Below are 20,926 nucleotides of genomic sequence, written 5' to 3'. Positions count from 1 at the left end.
TTTCTTTTTTCAAATTCTCAAGTCTAGCGCTGTAATGATGCCTAAACAAGAAGCAGAATTTTGTTTTCATCTTATATAAACGTTTTTACGCTTCCAATTACCAAGCGTTATCAAGTCGGAATATAGACTTTTGTCGGGTGTTGTTGATGGTATCTGATTATTGTTTTTCTATCCGTTTTATCGCCTCAGTTGTCACATCGAATTTTATATGCTGTGTGAAGTTTTCATTGTTCCTGCACACATTGTTTTGAAATTGAATTTACTACCCCAGACATTTTTTTTTTTCGATTATATGCTTCTTTCGGTCTGAATGGTTTCGGCGTATGTTTTATCGGCTAAGTGACCCAATTTGCGTCGTTTGTTGAGAAGAAAAATTATCACGCCCCGCCCTCCGGAAAACCCAAAAGGAAAGAACTTGGGTTAACATGGTAGCTGAAGTATTTTTATGACAACAGTTATGCTTTGACTCAATCGGATTTTACCCAAGTTTTGTTGGCCTACTAGCAGTTCGAAAAAGGTTTATGAAAATGTATTTGACATCAGTATTGTTTTTTTCTGGATGTCATTTTCTAAAATTGAATATCTTTGATGGAAAATTGTGAAATATTTCTTCTGGTCATTTTGCGGCTTTTTGGCTTTGGTTTCATCTTTTTTCTGCTAGCTTGCAATTTTGTTTTTGTGGCGTTGCAAGTGGTGTCAAGCTCCACTTCGCCTCAGTATTAAGATTTTTTTTTTAAAATTGTAGATATATAGCGTTAAAAACGTATAAATAAGTGTTGATGAACTAAGTGCAGACATTTAATTTGTTCATTAGCATTAAAAAAATTGTTCGCTTAAATATAATTTTATGTTTGTTTTTTGATTAATTTTTAAGTCCAATTTCAACTCGTTCGCTTAATTGAAATCAAATCATGCTCTCAAATAAAGAAAGCCACATAGTGCGCAAAAATGTTATCTATACTATATTTCAATGCATGTGACAGGTATATTGCCTAGTTTAAGAGTTTTGTTGCAACAGGTAAGGGCATAAAGTATATATGCGTGGTTAAGCTATATCGTTTATTGCAATGCGGAAGATTTTTTTTCGATTTACAATTTGAATCTAGTGTTTTACAATTTGAATCCTTTTAGTGTAGATAAGACGATTTTTGTGTTTTATTCAAAATTTTTCAGAAATCTTCAATTAAAAAATTTTGTCGAAATTTGAAATTTCCACCATTGGAAGCTGTCAGAGATTTCTCTGGGGGTTGCACAAATGTTCCCTCCAAATATGGACACTCAAATCTTCTTAGTTTTTGAGATATGAGGGTTTTTGTCATTTTTTCAAAAAAAAATTCAGCTAACTTAATTTTTTTTTGGTTTTCAAATTTCAATTGAATTTTGAAGCCTTCTTCCTTGTAATGGGGACAGGGGAATGTCGGAGTGTTTTCAGGGGTTGCTTATTTGTCTCCAAATATGACTGCTCAATTCTTTGTAGTTATCGAGATATGACCTTTTTTTCGAATTTTTCAAAAAAGTTTTCGAGGAAACTTAAATTTGTTTTTCTTCAAACTTTGAAATTCCCAACCTTTTAGTTGGGTGCTACCAGAGTACTCGAGGCGGCGCTACATATGACTTATCAGGATATTTTTAAGTTTCCATATGCAACGTTTTTATGGTTTTTCAATTTTTTTTTTCGAAACCTAAATTTCAAGTTTTTTCCTAATTAGAATTTCCTAACCTTATCGTTGGGTACTGAGAGAGTGCTCTCAGCAGTTGCAAATTTAGCGTCCAAATGCGACTGCTCAAATGATTTTAGTTACCAAGATGTGACGTTTTTTATATGTCATTTTAAAATTTTTCAAAAAAAACTTAGATATATAAATTTTTGTTTTGTTTTCCTCAAAATTTGAATTTTGTTTCCCCGGAGTTGCGTTACACGCTAGTTGATTCATTATTTCGAATGTGAAATTTTGTTCGATTTCACTTCGAAATAAATTTAATCAATGATCTGGTATGTTTTTCATTGCTCCACTTTTTTGAAAAATGAATCAATCATCTAAGATTTTTGAAAGTCCGAGAGCTTGAAAGTCCACCAGCCGTCATCCTAATAAATGAAAAAGATAGCATTTTTTTGGCAAAATTTTAGCTACTAGCATAATTTGCTGCTCTTGTAACCATGGGCAGATACTTTGTGTATTTTAAATGAATATTTTTAAATGGGTTCATGATAGTGAGGGATGATGTCATAATCTAAATTGCTATGGCAATACAATTGTTTTTCCCAAATTCCTCGCTGTGATTGTGTGTTTTTATCTCGCAGTTGAATGTACTATGGTCCAGCCGTCAATTATAAGTCTGGGCTGACCATTCAGCAGTTCCAGCGCTCCTCTTGATACCTTGGGATTTTAGGTGCGTATCAAGTTAAATAATGTGTTCCCATTTGCCATTCTGCTCTCGCTATTTTGAGCTAGACTAACCACTGTGACTGAAAATTAGATTCTGACCAATGAGAATTTTGTTTCTTTTTTCTGCATTGTAAATAACACCATTTCAATTATCGAATGAATAAACTTCTTATCTTCTTGATTCAACTGAATACTTTTCCTCCAATACCGACTAAAGCGCACATTTGGCGTAGCTATTTTTATATTCAGCTTGTTTGCTATCAATAGGTAATTTGTAGGATATATTTTGTCTGAAAGCTCATTTTATCTTGGAGCGGTTTAATGCGACCATATAAGTTCTATTTTCCAAAGAAACTGGCTCTAATTCCGAATATCCGAGGGATAAAAAAGGCTCATCTACTGTACTGTCTTTTTACTACCACTGTTAGCGAACCGCTACGAGTTAGATTTTCCATTATTCATAGTATACCACTGTATAAGCATTTTAAGTTTTTCTTAAAAAAACTAAGCTATCAAAGAAACATTTTCCTGGCTCCATTTTTTCTTTAATTTTTATTTTCTTAAATTTATTAATAGAGATGCATCTGTGACGCTTAGTTTTGCAACAATATTTATGTCACTTGAAATTGAAGGGAAATAGACTTTTTGAGCAAAGTACTTACCAGTCCGATTTTTTGAACAGCAAGTTTATTAGTCCTTGACAATTTGTCTCTGAAATCTGAAAAGATTTTAAATTCCCATCTGCCGTAATTTTATTTAATTATCTGATTTACCCTGAAAAGCAGTCCTTTTTTCTGTCGCTACTGTGAAATGAACTAATTGAATCAGTTAGAAGCCAATATTGAGGAGAAATTAGAGAAGTTGCGAAATAAAGGCGATCAACTTTCGAGCGACCCCAGCATAAACTTCACTTTACGATCGGCTTCCTAAAAAGGTTTCCCTCTTTGTTGAAAGTAATAATTGATGATAAAGGCAACTTCCTTGGCACACCATCAAAACGCGTTATAAACCGGCTATAAAGTCCTTATCTTGCTCACATTCACCGCTTCCCCGCTTTTTAAGTGCCGAATTTATAAAATTTCCCACCCGTTTAAGTTTCGTTTTTAATGACGTGAAATTTTTTAAAAGTTTATCTTCTCAATTTAAATTAGAACTTGAATCGACTATTGAAGACAATTTTGATTTAACTATTGGGAATCCATTCTTTTATTGCAGCGTAATTGTCGGAGGCATTTTGAAAGGTTTCAAAATAGCTCTCTTTAATGTATTATCGTTAGCAGTTTAACATTTGGATGTAAATATTTTTGAAATAAACTCAATTGTGGTTCAAAATAGCTTATTATTTGCGGTCCCAAAAAGAATACAAGAAAAAAGAAGACTTACTCGAACGAAAGTAGTTTATTCACGCAGAGCTGCTCGGGTTTGAAATGGATTCGAATGTCACTGAAAACCCAAAGGAGATAAGCCCGGAAAAGCAAGATTTCTACGATTTTCTTGACGAAGTGAGTGTAATTTAGGAGGGAATAGAGCCGTCAGTTACTTGAAGTTCGTAATTTCTTTTTTTTCGGAAGTCGAAAAATTTTTTGGCAGCAGCATGAAACTAAGAAAATGGGATGCTATTTTTTTGGTCGTTACAATGATTATTGTGCCATCAATTGGGTTTTTTTATCGAAGTATAATTGTGAGCTGCTATTCAATTCAACAGCATCAGCATGAAACAAATAAAAGGCAATGAAAAATTATGTTTTATAACGAAAGATCAATCAAGTGAAGTTGCGGTTATTATTTTGGGTCAGATTTCGTTGGATTTGTTTCAAGTATGTATGCTTCATCGATTCTTAGGATGGCTTCAAGTCTGATTCTGTTTAGTTTGACGTCGTGGAGCTAGCCTTCTACTGGGGCCTCATCCTCCTCGGCATCCCCTGCAACATCATAGTGTCTGCCCTCATCATCATTCGCAAGCGACTCCATGGTCATGCATACCAACTGATTATAGTGGCCATAGCTATGGCCGACATAGTAGTCCTGCTCTCAGTGGGACTCATGGACTCAATTACATTACTGCACAGGTGGGGGAAAAGATGGCCAGTCTGGATGACTTTCCACTGCATGTACTTGCCAGTGATCGAGTTCACTTCAACCATCGCATCTGTCTGGTGAGCCAATTTTTCGATTACGAAATCGAAAATCGCGAGAACAAAAAACATGAAAGATTTTTCTCAAAATGTGGTAATTCTATCGAAAAAGTGGCTACCATTAATTTTTCATGAAGCTCAATGGTTCTTTTCATGTCTTTTTTTGAAGTTCGAAAAATGAAGTTTTCCAAAAAACAAGTCAATCGATTTCCCTGCGCTCATTGACTTTTTTCCAACTGTCTCTTAGCTATGGTTTTTAACGTGCTGACATTTTATCAAGTTTTTGCACGAAGTGAATTTATTAAATAATGATGTTTGAGTGATGGTTTTTCGGAAAACATTTTGTTGCAACTGAGTTGCCTTTTTTGATGTTTCACCTTTTCTAAGTTCTTAAATTCATTTAACGAATGTTACGAAGATCACGCATATGGCGCCACAAATCTCCTTCATATTTAGGTTCAGTTGCTGAATACTGAGTGGAATGAAAAATTTACCAAGTGATCCTGCTTCTGAAATAGGATTCTTTGCATTACGAAAATTTAATCACAGAAGATTTGCGAACTTGAAAGAGCTTTGAAGTTATTTTTTTAGTTTGGAAAGTTTTCAACAAAATTCAAAACAAATCAGTAGTTTTTGAGTTAACTCGAACTCATTAACTTTTTTCAATTGTCTATGGGTTTAATTTTCGTCTATCACCGGAATTATTCTATACAACAATTTTGTCTTTATTTGGTAGTCCTTTTCCACTTTCTTGCTATATAAAGAATCTCAAATTGATCTTTTTTGTAATAATATAAATAGAGTGCGAATAAAGTAACTGTTTTTAGTATACTTGCAATTAGCAAGCTCTATGAAGGCGTAACATTACCTTTTTCTCGTTGATAACTAGTCTAGCAGAAACATCAAATCATTTGGTAGCTGGATTTATGATCAGTTAAAGTTCAGCGTTTTCATCTCCACATGTGGCGCAGAGGGTTGAACCCGGTCATGGACTGATCTTTTTGCTAACTGAAAATTTTTTAAATGAATAAATAAGATTAATTGTCGGTCAGACTTTTCCCTGCTCGTTTTTTGTCTTCTTAGTGTTTACAGCGTCGACTTAATTAAGATTTCATTTATTTTCACTTTAATTGAAAACCTTTTTGATTTATGCATGTAATGATACGGGTCATTGATTCCCTATAAAGTAAATTGAAATTTAATTTTTTTGTCAGTTTACGATTTAAGGAAGTTTTTTTCATGCTCCTTCAAAGAGATCAGTCACAAGAATTAAGCCGTGTCTCATTTTTAATATTACGCATGTGATCATAATAACTTGAACAATTTTTTCGAAATGTTTCAATATGGAAGAATCAAAATAGCCAAAACCTGAGAATTTAAAATTGTTTTTTTTGTCACTGGTAACCTATTCTCAAATTTTTTGTTGACATGATAGAATAAGTGGAAAAGTATGTGATGCCGCTTTCGTGACACCTCATTTTGCCTAAAAAATAAAACAAGCTTGGTGTTCGGAAAAAATTTAGGACTTTTCAATTTCGTGTAACATCTTTGAACACAGCGCTGTTTTGAAATCTGAGATGCAAAATTTGATTTTTCTTTTTTTTCACCTCTATGAGTGTGGCCTCATATTACAGTATTGACGTAATGGTTGTTATTTTGAGTTTATTTTCAGTCAATTTTGCGTCTCATGAGAATGGCAAAAAGTTTGGGAAACAGTTATTTTCATTTTGTTTTTGTGGAACAAGCTTGACTACCGGCTTCACTTGTCTTTGTGTTATCGATAATTTCAGAATTTAAATAACCCCCTCTCAAATTCAATTTTTTCCTGTTCTTGCAATAGTTTTGGCAAGTAGGGTGTTTATATGGCTTAACGGGTGGTTGGAATGTCAAATTGTACGACCTTGAAAAAGACCGAAAATTGATTGCACGAAATTTCTGTAGTTATGTTCGATAATATGATTTTGTTTCAAGTTAATTCTTTTCCCCTGTTTACACTAGCGTCAACTTAGTGTATTAATATGAACCTTCCTTTTTTCTAATCTAACTCGCAAATGTTGGTGCCACTTTTGGGGCACCTTTACAGCTTTTAGATAGTATGCGCTTTGATATTCGAATAGTAATAAGTCAACACAGTTGATGTGTTATAAGTTCATCAAATGAACCGAAAAAAGTGATGTGTTGCTTAGTTTCACAATTTGGTAGCATGTGTTCGATTCGATACGGTTTATTGGTGGCAGTTGCTTACATCCTGCCAGCGCACATGCCGGAGATGGCAGGACGTTACACTCGTATTCTCTTGGTCGGAGGTTCGAGTCCCGCCGAAGTTGCGTTTTGTGCTATGACTTTCTTGAATTCCTCTTTTTTTGTTTTGGAGCTACTTTTTGCCATTTTCTCGATTGTGTTCGCGAAGTGCAGCTTCGCTTCTGTCTTAAAACCTCATTTAAGCTATATATATATATAACTCAATTGTTCAAATTTAATTTCAATCAGTTCATATTCGTATTACTTTTTAAAATCTTATTATGTGTAATCCTAACACAGTTGAGTGCTTTTATATCGAAAATTCATCCGAATATTTATTCGAAAATTAACTGTCTGCATTGCTTGCAAATTAAGTATAACGTCCGTTGAATCCAAATTGTCGGAACTTCTTTGCTGCAAACTGGCACCTATTTGTTCTTGTGCAAAATCAGACTTCCTAATTGGCTTTTTTTATCCTTGAAATTGAGTTCGTTAAAATTAATTGATAGCTTTTGTCGCATATATCTTTGTTTTCGTCTTGGAATTTCGAAAGCATATGTATTGTAATTGGGCGTTTTTCTGTTGGTAAATAGCTTTGATTAAAGTAAGATCTCTTCTGCTGTCATGGCATACATTCAGCCGATGCAAGTATATGATATTAGTATATTTCAAATGAACGTTGCTTTCGAAATTATAAAAAAAAATCACAATTTTTTAATGAATATTTTTTTCTATATTTCCTCCAGAAAGCGCACGTTTTCCCTAGAAATCGGTCAAGTCCTCAGCCTATTGCAGACTTTCCCTGGAATTTGGTCAAGTCTTGCGGTAATTTTTAAAAATGTTTTCGTGCTGAGACCTCATTTCAAGTGCTTAAATTCGATTTGTGAAAGCATATTTATAACGATATTGATGCTCTCTCTAACTTGCAAAAATTGTGGCAGCATGAACAAGTGAAAAATTCCTAAATTATTTCTGCAGGCAAAATGACCTTTTTTAATAATTGTTTTAACCTAGCGATAAACAAGGGTGTTGCAACCGGGTACTAGATTTTTCTTCCGTTTGAAAAATGTTTATTGAAAAATTGGAAATGTGAGTTACTCATGTACCTATACTGGGCTTGTGCTTCATTGCTATGCAGGCGGTACATTCAAGATTTTGCTATGTGATTTTGTCTTAGCGCTGCCAGAAATTTGCAGCTTACGTTTTCCCTCCTAATTCACGGTCGTTATTAATTGATGTTGATGTAATTTTTTGGTTCAATAATTTTTAGGTTCTTGAAATTTCATTTTTTTCTTTTGATTTTTTTGGCTTAAAAAGTTACGGCTTTGGCGTCGTTTGATGCGCGAAAAAGTTTTCGTGTGCCTGTGTTTGTTATAAGGGGAAGGGGAACGTTGATTTTTTCGATTTGCTTTGAATTAAAAGAATTTTGGCGTGAAGAGTTTTTTCGGCTTTGTCACCACCTGTTTATTTTGTTCGCATGCTGATTATGCATTCTATTGTTAGGGCAGATTTTTTGAATAATATTTGTTCATTTTGATAGATCTAGTTGTATCCTAAGTGGTGCAAAGCTCAGCTTCGCCTCTGTGTTTTAGTTTAATTCCTACTTTGTTCTTTGAAGCGATGAAAGTCTTAGGCAATTTAATTGGATTAAGAAAGGAATACGCGATCTCAAATAAGGAATTCTGTCTTGAAAGTTTTTTGATTTAAAATGTCACATTTAATATTTTTCCGCTATAATTGCAGGTACAATTTTTTTAGTTTTTGTACATTTTTGTGCTGTGTTGAGCAGAGTTATTTGATTTCAAGTTTTTATAAAAACATAAATTTCGTTCATCAAGAAAAAATGAAGTCACATCTTTTGGACCACATGGCTTCTGTACAATTTTTTGGCTTCCTTGTTTGTTGGGACGGTGTTTTTAGTTACGTAGTGTCCTAGTTTTGGTTAAATTCGAGACTTTTCCTGTGAACAATTTTTTTTACAATGTTTGCTCAATTTTGCTGACGTGCTCAAATTCTTGACAATTCAAATAAAGCTATCTGTTGCTTCAATTGAGGTAGTGTTTAGTTTTATAAGATTTATTTTGAAAAAAAAAGTTTTTTTTTGGATTTGTGGTTTTCGCTCTAATTTCTGTCGGCAGATTTTCCGTTTTTTTTTTTTACAATTTTTGTTATCTGGTACGATAATTTTTTTGCAAAGCTTAGGTTTTCGAATTTTTCATTCCAGTAGTTTTTACTATAATTGAAAGCTGTTCTTGTGTTTGTAAATATATCTACTTTTCATTCAATTTTTTCTGTTCAGTATCATTATCTTGCAATGCTTTTTTTAAGTGTATCGTAAGTGTTGCTGAGTTGCGCTTCGTATTTGTCTTTAGAATTTAGTGTAAGATATTAACTCATCGAATTTGTTCAAGTTACTGGCTCATCGACTTTAGTTTTTAGTTTAAGAATGGATTTTTTAAAATTTGACCTGATAATTTTTGTTTTTGACATCATTTGATGTGTTTAAAATTGTGACATGCGATAAGCAATTGTTTTCAAAGCGAACTTATACTTTTGTAAGGTTAATTTTAAAAAAAAATAGTGTCAGTGATTCATCAATCTGCTTGCGTTATTACTTTTGCTAGAGCAAATTTCTTGTAATCGTGAACTAGACTTTTTCCCCGTAGACAACTCTTCATACAAACTCTTCTCTTCTTTGTTCACTTTTTCTTCTCCCCTTTTTCAAATTTGGTTTTCCTAATCGATGAATATCTATACGCGGTTAATGTAGTCCAATTGAATTGTTTTATCTAAAACATTTTTTTTTACATGCGATCTAAAGGAGTAAATTCCTGTTTATCCTGTTAGCAAGGCTAATTGAATTTTCTTTCAAGTTTTTGAAGGTTTTTTTAATCATTGGTCACTACTTCTGATCTGAGTATTTTTTTAATTAAAACATACTGTAAATCAAAGTGATAAAGGGGTTGGTATTCTGTGCTTATCCCAGGCTCTGAAACTGCTAAATTCAAAGACAGCAAGATATCTTTCCTGAACATCTTTGATCATTTATACTTTTGATTTTTTATTTGATGGTGCATCTAAAAATCAAAACCTTAGTGCCATAGAAGTTTTCGACGTCATATTTTATTTTTTTGTCTCCTTCAATACTGTTTATAATTCCGTCTTTTTTTGGTTAGAACAAATATCCAAAATAGGACCTTTTAATTTCCTGTTTCCTTCTGTATCTGGTTTTTAAAATGTAAGGTTAGATTTTCTAATCATGCTTTTTCTAGGTACATCCTAAGAGTTGAGAAATTTTCCGAGGTGTTATTTGACGCAATGTGTGTCGCATATTTTAACTTACTTTATGAGGAAAATAAAATAGAAAAGTTTGATAATGTGAATGTGACTTCGATAAGATAAGGAAATATTACTTAAAACTATTTTGGATAACAAAAAGAAAACCTTACTGAAAAACTTTTTAAAGCCTAGTTTTTTTGACATACTCGAAAATGCTTTTTCTCAAACAACCGTCATAGAATACTTGGCTACATTTTTTTGGGACCACCGTAACAGAACTGCAGCCGCACGAAATGATTGGCAAATTATTAAAAACCCCTCCTCTCCTAGATACTTGGTACATAATTCTTTAAAATTCATTAAATTAAGCAGCTATAATAGTCCTCAAAAATTTGCTCAATTTGCTCGAGTTCTTGTATTTAATTTAGCACTAATCTATTTTTTATCACTTCGTCTTGGTTTATTGTTGAAGTAAGGGCAATGCTTGCACAGTTTTTGGTTCTTGAATGCAATAAATCTGCCGCGGCGGTCTCTACTGATAGGTGCATCGGCCATTATATTTGCTGCCCCTACCAATAGGCTCGTGCAACTGGTATTCGTGTTTTAAGGTAGATCAGAGAAAGAGTAGATTTATTGTTCACGGTTTTTCCCGTTTTTATTATCTTTTCATCCGTATATCCGGTGTTTTCAGTTTTTTTCAATGATTCAATGATTAACCAGCGGTGGAAATTGAAATTTAACTGGCTGTTTATCGACGCAGAGCGTGCCTTGGCGCTCTCTTGGCTACTTCCTAAAAGCATCCATACACAAATGATTTTATTGAATATCAGTTTGTTTTAGACTTTAGTTCACGTTTAAATTCCCGAAGATATCAAGTGCATAATCTTTAATTGATTTTTCCCCACAACTGTTTAATCAAAAAATGGGAAAAATGTTTGAGTTGAAGGTGGCCCATATAATAAGCGAATCAGATAATTAAAATTTAAGTCCTAATTGGCTAACGATCTGTTTCCTAAAAGCTGTAAGAAAACAGCTTTGTTGTAGAGTGTTCGCTCTTTGACTCAGTTTGCAATGGCTCCACAAAGATCGCAGTTGTGTCCTGCAACTCTGGTTGAACCTTCTGTTTTGGTTTATTCAATTGGCTCCTATAAATCAATTTGACAAGTGTAAACCGGCCAAGAAAGAATTCAAAATGTTTTCACACACGTTCCACCAACTTACCAAGCAAGAACACCTGTGGCGATTGAGTTTGGAGAAAGTTTGAATGGTTTTTGAACCGGAATATGTTGGGCTTACACCCTTGATTGGTACCCTTTCTCGCATACGTTTTCGTAAATATTGAACTTCAGATACAAAAGTCTGTTTTGCTTAAATTATTAACCGGCTAACTGAAAAACGGCTTCTTCCAGATCTTAGACTCGAGCCAAAGTCTGTATGCATTATGGACATGTTTTTGACAAAATTGAACTGGAAGCGCACAGGAGGGGTTAATTTACATGCATACATTAAAGACAAAATGCCAATCGCAATCTAAGATAATTATCAAATCTGGGTTTAAAGGGATTCTTTTGGCTGCTGTTACGTTATAAGGGAAATTCGACTAGTGAATCTGAATGCTAAAATGCATTAAGCTAATTTAGTTTTAAGTGTGCAGAATTCTGAAGTAACTTAACCTATCACCAGTTGACAAATCACGGCATCAAAAGAAAATTAAGTTGAACCTTTATCTGGGTTATGTATTATTTATGAATGTGATCGAACTGTAACTTATTGGAATCCAACGTCAAATCCGAATTCATTTCAAGTCAAATAGTTCGGAAACGGATTTTCCTGCTATGAATTATTCAAAGTTCAGATGTAAGCTTTGAATTTTTCACGAGCAAGCAAGATGTTTTGAGAGGAAGCAATACATCGAATCTCTTTTTCCCTCCCCAGCGTTGGAGATGAAAAATTACTCCGTGAAATGACTCCGTTGACAGTGCGAGTGATGCAATACATAAACTAATTGGTTCGTCGGGACTTGTTAATTAGGTCAGGTGATTTTTTGAGCTGATTTTGGTAAGGTAAATGCGGCTTGATGTTATAGATCCCGATCCACCTATTTGACTGCTTGTGCGAAAGCAAATCATTATTGCAAAAGGACATCCAACTCAGACTCGTGTTCGGTGAACTGTGTACCATTTTGGTGTGCCCTCGGGGCTTGCACTCTCAAATCTTTTCTGCTTTTTGTTTTTTTTATGAACATTTTCGGCATAGTTGCCTGATTTTTTTTCTGAACATTTCCGACATAGTTGCCTGATTTGCTCTCTCCGCTGTCCAATACAATTCCCTGTTTATTTGATGGGATTGAGTTAATTTTTTGCTGGAATCAAGAAAAAATTTACGAACATATTAAAATTTTCCACCCTTTTTTAAGGGAATTGCAATCGGGTACTAGACTTTTTTCCGGAATAAATATTGTCCACAGAATCTTTAAAAAAAGAAATGGAATATTTAGGTTCAATTCTTATTGACTTCCATAGGGTTCTGCGTCTCCGGCAAACTTGGCCTGAGGGTGTTTTGAGGGGATGAGGACTCGAACCTATAAACAAATGAAAAACGTCCGTATTTTTGAATTTTTTCGCCTCTGTGTGTTATTTGAAATTTCCTCCCTCCACCGATCCATTCATACGCTATCAACCCATCCATCCATCGATGCCAACCCATCCATCCATCGATGCATCCTGCTTTCAATTCATTCAGCCATTTCTTCAGCCATATAAATTTGCTGATGCTACAAATAATTGAGTTTCCAGAATTTTCCGGCTTAAGATAAATGCTGTCCGATTTCATGAGAAACTTTAGCTGTAGAGGGCCGATAGTTTTTCTTTAAACTCAAATATTTTTAAGGCTATATATTTTTTTCTTTTTCCTTGCAATCATTGACTTTTTCACCTGTCTGTGAGCTCTTTCTCATGAGGATTTACTTTACTTGGCACCTGTACGTTTGATAACGCAAAAAATGGCAAAAAGGAGCTTCATAATTGCGATAAAGTACAAAAAAGATTGCAAGGAAAATAAAAAGTTTTTGCTTCCAGGGGTTTCGAAAACGCCGACCTTCAAAGTCCGAATCAAGTATCTTCTAAACTGCGCCATGTCACTTTTCTGTCGTCTAAACAACTCGCACTGATAAAGCGGATAAATCATATGCTCTTAAATTAAAAATCATTAGAGCAGTGCATATTTTTTGAAATTGAGGACAAAACTTCAGCACTTATTTGTGCGAGCTAGGTTCAGGAAATGGCTCTAACTCATCACAAGCACAAAGCACAAGCAAAAAAAGAGCAAAAAGTAGCTCTTAAAAGGCCTTAAAAGAGAAAAGATATAACTAAAATAAAATCTGTTATATGCCGGAATCGAACCCACCACTTGGAGATTAAGAGTCACATGTCCTATCATCTGCGCCATGGATCTTAACAATTTGTAAAAAAAACTACGAATCATAAACCAGATGCAAAGATATAATGCTATGCAGCAGAAATATACGAGATTTAATGTTATAGCTGCTGATTTAAAAGCCACTAAATAAGTGAGCATTTTTATTTGCGACTTGGGTTGAAAAAAATGTGGGTCTCGTAATATGACTCTACGCTTTACTTGTGTATACTCGTGTAAATACACGCGTTTGCTTGGCCAAAAAAATGTATTGAAATTTAACTGGCTGTTTATCGACGCAGAGCGTGCCTTGGCGCTCTCTTGGCTACTTCCTAAAAGCATCCATACACAAATGATTTTATTGAATATCAGTTTATTTTAGACTTTAGTTCGTTTAAATTCCCGAAGATATCAAGTGCATAATCTTTAATTGATTTTTCCCCACAACTGTTTAATCAAAAAATGGAAAAAATGTTTGAGTTGAAGGTGGCCCATATAATAAGCGAATCAGATAATTAAAATTTAAGTCCTAATTGGCTAACGATCTGTTTCCTAAAAGCTGTAAGAAAACAGCTTTGTTCTAGAGTGTTCGCTCTTTGACTCAATTTGCAATGGCTCCACAAAGATCGCAGTTGTGTCCTGCAACTCCTGTTGAACCTTCTGTTTTGATTTATTCAATTGGCTCCTATAAATCAATTTGACAAGTGTAAACCGGCCAAGAAAGAATTCAAAATGTTTTCACACACGTTCCACCAACTTACCAAGCAAGAACACCTGTGGCGATTGAGTTTGGAGAAAGTTTGAATGGTTTTTGAACCGGAATATGTTGGGCTTACACCCTTGATTGGTACCCTTTCTCGCATACGTTTTCGTAAATATTGAACTTCAGATATAAAAGTCTGTTTTGCTTAAATTATTAACCAGCTAACTGGAAAACGGCTTCTTCCAGATCTTAGACTCGAGCCAAAGTCTGTATGCATTATGGACATGTTTTTGACAAAATTGAACTGGAAGCGCACAGGAGGGGTTAATTTACATGCATACATTAAAGACAAAATGCCAATCGCAATCTAAGATAATTATCAAATCTGGGTTTAAAGGGATTCTTTTGGCTGCTGTTGCGTTATAAGGGAAATTCGACTAGTGAATCTGAATGCTAAAATGCATTAGGCTAATTTAGTTTTAAGTGTGCAGAATTCTGAAGTAACTTAACCTATCACCAGTTGACAAATCACGGCATCAAAAGAAAATTAAGTTAAACCTTTATCTGGGTTATGTATTATTTATGAATGTGATCGAACTGTAACTTATTGGAATCCAACGTCAAATCCGAATTCATTTCAAGTCAAATAGTTCGGAAACGGATTTTCCTGCTATGAATTATTCAAAGTTCAGATGTAATCTTTGAATTTTTCACGAGCAAGCAAGATTTTTTGAGAGGAAGCAATACATCGAATCTCTTTTTCCCTCCCCAGTGTTGGAGATGAAAAATTACTCCGTGAAATGACTCCGTTGACAGTGCGAGTGATGCAATACATAAACTAATTGGTTCGTCGGGACTTGTTAATTAGGTCAGGTGGTTTTTACACCTTTTGATTTTTTGAGCTGATTTTGGTAAGGTAAATGCGGCTTGATGTCATAGATCCCGATCCGCCTATTTTACTGCTTGTGCGAAAGCAAATCATTATTGCAAAAGGACATCCAACTCAGACTCGTGTTCGGTGAACTGTGTACCTTTTTGGTGTGCCCTCGGGGCTTGCACTCTTAAATCCTTTCTGCTTTTTGTTATTTTTTTCTGAACATTTTCGGCATAGTTGCCTGATTTTTTATCTGAACATTTCCAACATAGTTGCCTGGTTTGCTCTCTCCGCTGTCCAATAGTCCAATACAATTCCCTGTTTATTTGATGGGATTGAGTTAATTTTTTGCTGGAATCAAGAAAAAATTTACGAATATATTAAGATTTTCCACCCTTTTTAAGGGAATTGCAATCGGGTACTAGACTTTTTTCCCGGAATAAATATTGTCCACAGAATCTTAAAAAAATAGAAATGGAATATTTAGGTTCAATTCTTTTTGACTTCATATGGTTCTGCGTCTCCGGCACACTTGGCCTGAGGGTGTTTTGAGGGGATGAGGACTCGAACCTATAAACAAATGAAAAACGTCCGTATTTTTGAATTTTTTCGCCTCTGTGTGTTATTTTGAAATTTCCTCCCTCCACCGATCCATTCATACGCTATCAACCCATCCATCCATCGATGCATCCTGCTTTCAATTCATTCAGCCATTTCTTCAGCCATATAAATTTGCTGATGCTACAAATAATTGAGTTTCCAGAATTTTCCGGCTTAAGATAAATGCTGTCCGATTTCATGAGAAACTTTAGCTGTAGAGGGCCGATAGTTTTTCTTTAAACTCAAATATTTTTAAGGCTATATATTTTTTTCTTTTTCCTTGCAATCATTGACTTTTTCACCTGTCTGTGAGCTCTTTCTCATGAGGATTTACTTTACTTGGCACCTGTACGTTTGATAACGCAAAAAATGGCAAAAAGGAGCTTCATAATTGCGATAAAGTACAAAAAAGATTGCAAGGAAAATAAAAAGTTTTTGCTTCCAGGGGTTTCGAAAACGCCGACCTTCAAAGTCCGAATCAAGTATCTTCTAAACTGCGCCATGTCACTTTTCTGTCGTCTAAACAACTCGCACTGATAAAGCGGATAAATCATATGCTCTTAAATTAAAAATCATTAGAGCAGTGCATATTTTTTGAAATTGAGGACAAAACTTCAGCACTTATTTGTGCGAGCTAGGTTCAGGAAATGGCTCTAACTCATCACAAGCACAAAGCACAAGCAAAAAAAGAGCAAAAAGTAGCTCTTAAAAGGCCTTAAAAGAGAAAAGATATAACTAAAATAAAATCTGTTATATGCCGGAATCGAACCCACCACTTGGAGATTAAGAGTCACATGTCCTATCATCTGCGCCATGGATCTTAACAATTTGTAAAAAAAACTACGAATCATAAACCAGATGCAAAGATATAATGCTATGCAGCAGAAATATACGAGATTTAATGTTATAGCTGCTGATTTAAAAGCCACTAAATAAGTGAGCATTTTTATTTGCGACTTGGGTTGAAAAAAATGTGGGTCTCGTAATATGACTCTACGCTTTACTTGTGTATACTCGTGTAAATACACGCGTTTGCTTGGCCAAAAAAATGTATTTATTATACACTCGGCTAAGTAATCGAAAAATTGTAAGCAGAGATTCGCTTGAGTTAAATTAGCCCCCACTCTTCACCAAAAAATAGCAGGTTTTTCAGGATTTCGGTATTTTTTTTTCGTTTTGCTTATGATATATCTGTTCAATGAAAAGAAAAGGTTATGATACGTGTAATATTGTAAGCAATCAGCTGTACAAGTTTTGTACTAATTTACGATTAGCAAATCATTATTTAATGAAACAAAAGTTCAAGAGATTTTTTTTGAGTGATCTCTTTTGTAAAATTGGGTTTCTTTAGCATCCGAATGTCTTTTTGAGCTTAGTTAAATCCGTAATATTCATTTTGAACTATTGTCTCGACGACAAAAATTCTGGTCTAGCCGACGTGAATAATCTCATGATGTTTTTTGCAGTAGGTAGTGGGTTTTCGAGGCTCTTTTGAATGCTATCAACATTTTAACAGCTTCTCATGATGACGCCAGCAATATTTGATGGAATATTTATAACAGGGTAATACTTGGCCGAAATACAATGGCTGCAAGATTTACGGCAATTTGAAGTATTTAAAAATGGCGGGGAAGGCTGACAAAGCCTAGAAGTGTTTACTGACGAACTTAATTAGGTCATTTAAGTGCATTTTGTACTTTTAAGTATATTTTGTTGGTATCCATGCCTCAAATTAACAAAGAAACGAGGCTTTTTTGAGTGGAAAAGACTTATAAAAATGCTACTGTAAACATACTTGTACAAAATGCTAGTGAAAGTTTCATCAAAATCATTGCCCTGAATGTTGTATTGAAAATGCGTTTCAATTAAAGAAAATAGAGAATTTATTTCTCCCAATCATAGAACTTAATAAACCTAGAATTATCCGGAAATATTCGTTTTACAGCAATTTAATAATTTCATTTTTTTTTCTATTTAATTCTCGATTGGAGAATATAGACAAATGGTTACAGAAACACCCACAAGTTGCTTTCAAAAAATTGTATTGCAATAAAATGAAAATTAAATACCAAACAAAAGTTATGTAAATCCCCCTGATTTTGTCTGAACTATTTAATGGATAACTTGGTTAACGTAATGAAACAATTAAGTAAGGGTTTGTCTGAACTTTGTAATGGATAACTTAGCTTTCTCATTTCCTTATTACCACATAGGTAAATAACCAACGTCAATCAGTTTTATCGAAAGAATGGATTGAAATTTTTTCGTTAACAAACAAAATTTAGGCAATTTTTTTGGAGATCAGATTTGCAAACCCTGAGAGTACCTTGAAAGCATCTAAGACTAGAGTTGAGATTTTCAACGTTTTTTACTGAACGAAATTGTTTATTGAAACACATATTTTACTCAGCCATTGTTTCTACAAGCCAGCTTGTCATCGTTTTTTTTAAGAGTACACTTTTTATCCCGTCCAACTCGCCTAAGATATTTTTGGTCTACAGTTTTGCTTATGTTTACAGTTTAAAATCATGTGTTCTCAGCTTTATCAGTGGCTAGTCTTTCGATTCTTCACTGTCAGTAGCGCAAATGGGATGGCAGTCGGCTTGTATGCTTATTGACCAAGGTTCTATTCCCATTGAGGTTTTTTTTTCAACTGGAGGACGTTTTTTGTCTTTCTCTTTCTTTCTTTTTTGTTCCGACTTTGGTAACGAAAGTAACGGAATATTTGTGCTCGGGTGGGTTTTTTTTTCTTCAGACAAACTTCGACATTTTAACAAGCCATTTTTGACGGAATTTTTTTACATCATTCGAAAGCTATTGTTGTCCTAAGGTTAAATTTGAAAAGATATTTTACCTGTGATGATTTTTCGTAAAGTTATGGGGGTTTGAAGGTTGCCATTTTGGGCAGTTTGACACAATTAACGCGCGATATATTTTGCGCTATAAACGCGTAAGCGAGATTTAATCCGTCTTAGTAATCGTTCCAAATTGGTTCAAGAAAGATTATATGCCATAATTGATTTGTTAATAGGAGCAAAATCTACCACTTGGTAAAGTTAAATGCTTTCTGGATCAGTCTTGTGAAAGCTATATGCTTTTTTAAACGTAATGAAGGCAGTGAAGTTTCTTATATAGGTCTTGGTGATTTTTTAGGAGTAAGTCCTAAAATGCTCGAATAAATACAGATTCATACATATTGATGCCTTTATGAATGCACTTAGGTATATATGCACTTCTTGAGTTTAATTGAAAATATTTTGCTGAAAATGACGTAAATAACACTCTCCAAATACGAACGTGGAAATGGCTAGAAAAAACGTGAACGATTTCTAGTTTCGAAAGTCGAATTTTTTTAAAAGATTTCCCAGCGGAATAAAAATCTTACGTATTGATCCAGTGTTCTCAAGTTGGGATCATGTTGTCAAAAAAGCGCTTGTCTTAAATTGTTCTATTCATTCAAAGATCTTAAAAGCATCATTATTTTTGAGATTTTTTCGAATTTTTGAGAAGTCTGTTTTTTTTATAATGTTTACTTGCGTTCATTACTCTTTTTCAATCTTTGGTTGGCTATGTTATGGAGTTTTGTCCCTTGTGTTTGCGAAGTGTAGCTTTGCTTTTGTATTTTTAGTATATAATTGTCTCTGAAATTATGGAAAATACATGCCGATCGCTTTATGACATGCTTTCAATATTTTCCAACCTAATTATAAATTAATATGTTAAGCAAGCTTGAACCCTTATTGGTTGTTGAGCAGCATTTTTTTAAATTTTTTTTGGAAATGAGGTATATATACGCGAAATATTTTTTTCATGGGTAAACCGCTAATTGCTCTGTTATGATTTTAAGCTTTCTACCAAAATATGCCATTTTTTGCTGGAACATTAAAATCTTGAATAGTTCAGAAAAAACTTTAAATTATTATTGACCCTTGAACGACCGGTTTTTAATTTCTGACTGAATAGCTGTTTTTTATCGCATAATTGAAGGAAGTGTATTTTAAATTGAAACCAATGCATAATCTTTCAGTCACCAATTGTTTTAAAAGCCTATCTTTAATTAACCGTTTCTTCTTTGTTTCTTTTCAGGTGAATTTAGTTCAAATGAATTGGCACCAGGATATATTTGTATCAATTTTTCTTGAAATTAAATTAATGTATTAATGATGCTAACATATTTTTGGAGGATTAGAGGATTAATCCTCTATTAATCCTCCAATCCTCCATATTTTTGGAGGATTGGAGGATTAATAAAAGGTCTCGTTCAATAGTGAAGTGAAGTCTGGTTTTAGGTTTGTGGTTCTGTTCAGCGTGGAGCGATACTTCGCCTCCCTCAATCCGGAGAGGGGCCGATTGCTCTTCTCGATGGACAAGTGTGTGAAGTATCTGGGGGGCATCCTGGTCCTATCTCTCCTCTTGTCACTCCCGCACCTCCTCGTTCGGAATTATGACGGAGTACGCTGCCGAGAGGGTGAGTGATTGTTGTTTTAATGAGTTATCATCGCAAGATCTAAACTAACCTAATCCGACTGCATTCCGCCCCCTAGTTTTTAGTTTAGTTCCAAGAATCTTACTATGAAATCGAAAATGTATCATCATCGTTTTGAATCAGTTTCAGCGGAAATTCTGATTCGAATTAGAATAAAATCAGAAAAAATTGTAACTCTTTTTCCTTCCCCCCCCCCCCCCCCCACCTCACTCAAACATGAGTTTTATGGTCTAACGAGTGGTTTTACGAGGTTATTTATGAAGACCAAATATGTTTGTCATGGCCGAATGAGTCTGCATGTCAATTTTCATGACAATCGGACAAAGTGATTAGTAATTTCAAATATTAGAATTAGCAGGTGTGGAGGGGGGGGGGAGGAAGGAAAAAGAGCCAAATTTGTTCCGAGCCGAACTATTGATGTTTTTAACGTATCTTGTAATCGGAATTGAGCTTGCTTTATTAATGAACCTTGCTATCATTCAGTATTCTTCCCTTTTAGTCTTGAGGTAATGCAGTTGCCTTGGCATCCTATGGTCTGAGTTGGTCGAGTCTCGGCCGGTCATTGTTTTTTTTCAGTATATATGAATCAAATTGAAATGTAATTTAAAAATTCACTCTGGGTATTTTCCTTTTTTGTTGTTTTTTCACTTGAAAGTTTCAGTTTATGTTGTATTGGCTTAATCAACTTGTTTGGTGTAATTTGATGGGCAAAAATTGGTTATTTTAAATTAATTCAAGTTGGTTGTAGTGCGAAAGTTCAAAACTTTAAAACTCAAACTTTTTTATGACGATAAGAAATGTCTGTTT

General features: G+C 34.3%; 1 protein-coding gene across 1 annotated transcript in view; it reads left to right on the top strand.

The window, feature by feature from the left end:
• The first annotated feature begins 2,264 nt into the window (after positions 1–2,264).
• Positions 2,265–20,926, top strand: part of LOC134843001 (probable G-protein coupled receptor 142) — a 34,295-nt gene continuing 15,633 nt past the window's right edge. The window contains exons 1-3 of the mRNA XM_063859577.1: positions 2,265–3,889; positions 4,257–4,543; positions 19,923–20,101. Coding sequence (XP_063715647.1) covers positions 3,815–3,889; positions 4,257–4,543; positions 19,923–20,101 — 541 coding nt within the window. The 5' untranslated portion in view covers positions 2,265–3,814. The remainder of the gene's footprint in view (positions 3,890–4,256; positions 4,544–19,922; positions 20,102–20,926) is intronic.

This window comes from Symsagittifera roscoffensis, chromosome 1 (assembly GCF_963678635.1).
Source record: "Symsagittifera roscoffensis chromosome 1, txSymRosc1.1, whole genome shotgun sequence".
Taxonomy (NCBI): domain Eukaryota; kingdom Metazoa; phylum Xenacoelomorpha; order Acoela; family Convolutidae; genus Symsagittifera; species Symsagittifera roscoffensis.
This window is presented reverse-complemented; position numbering and strand designations above follow the sequence as displayed.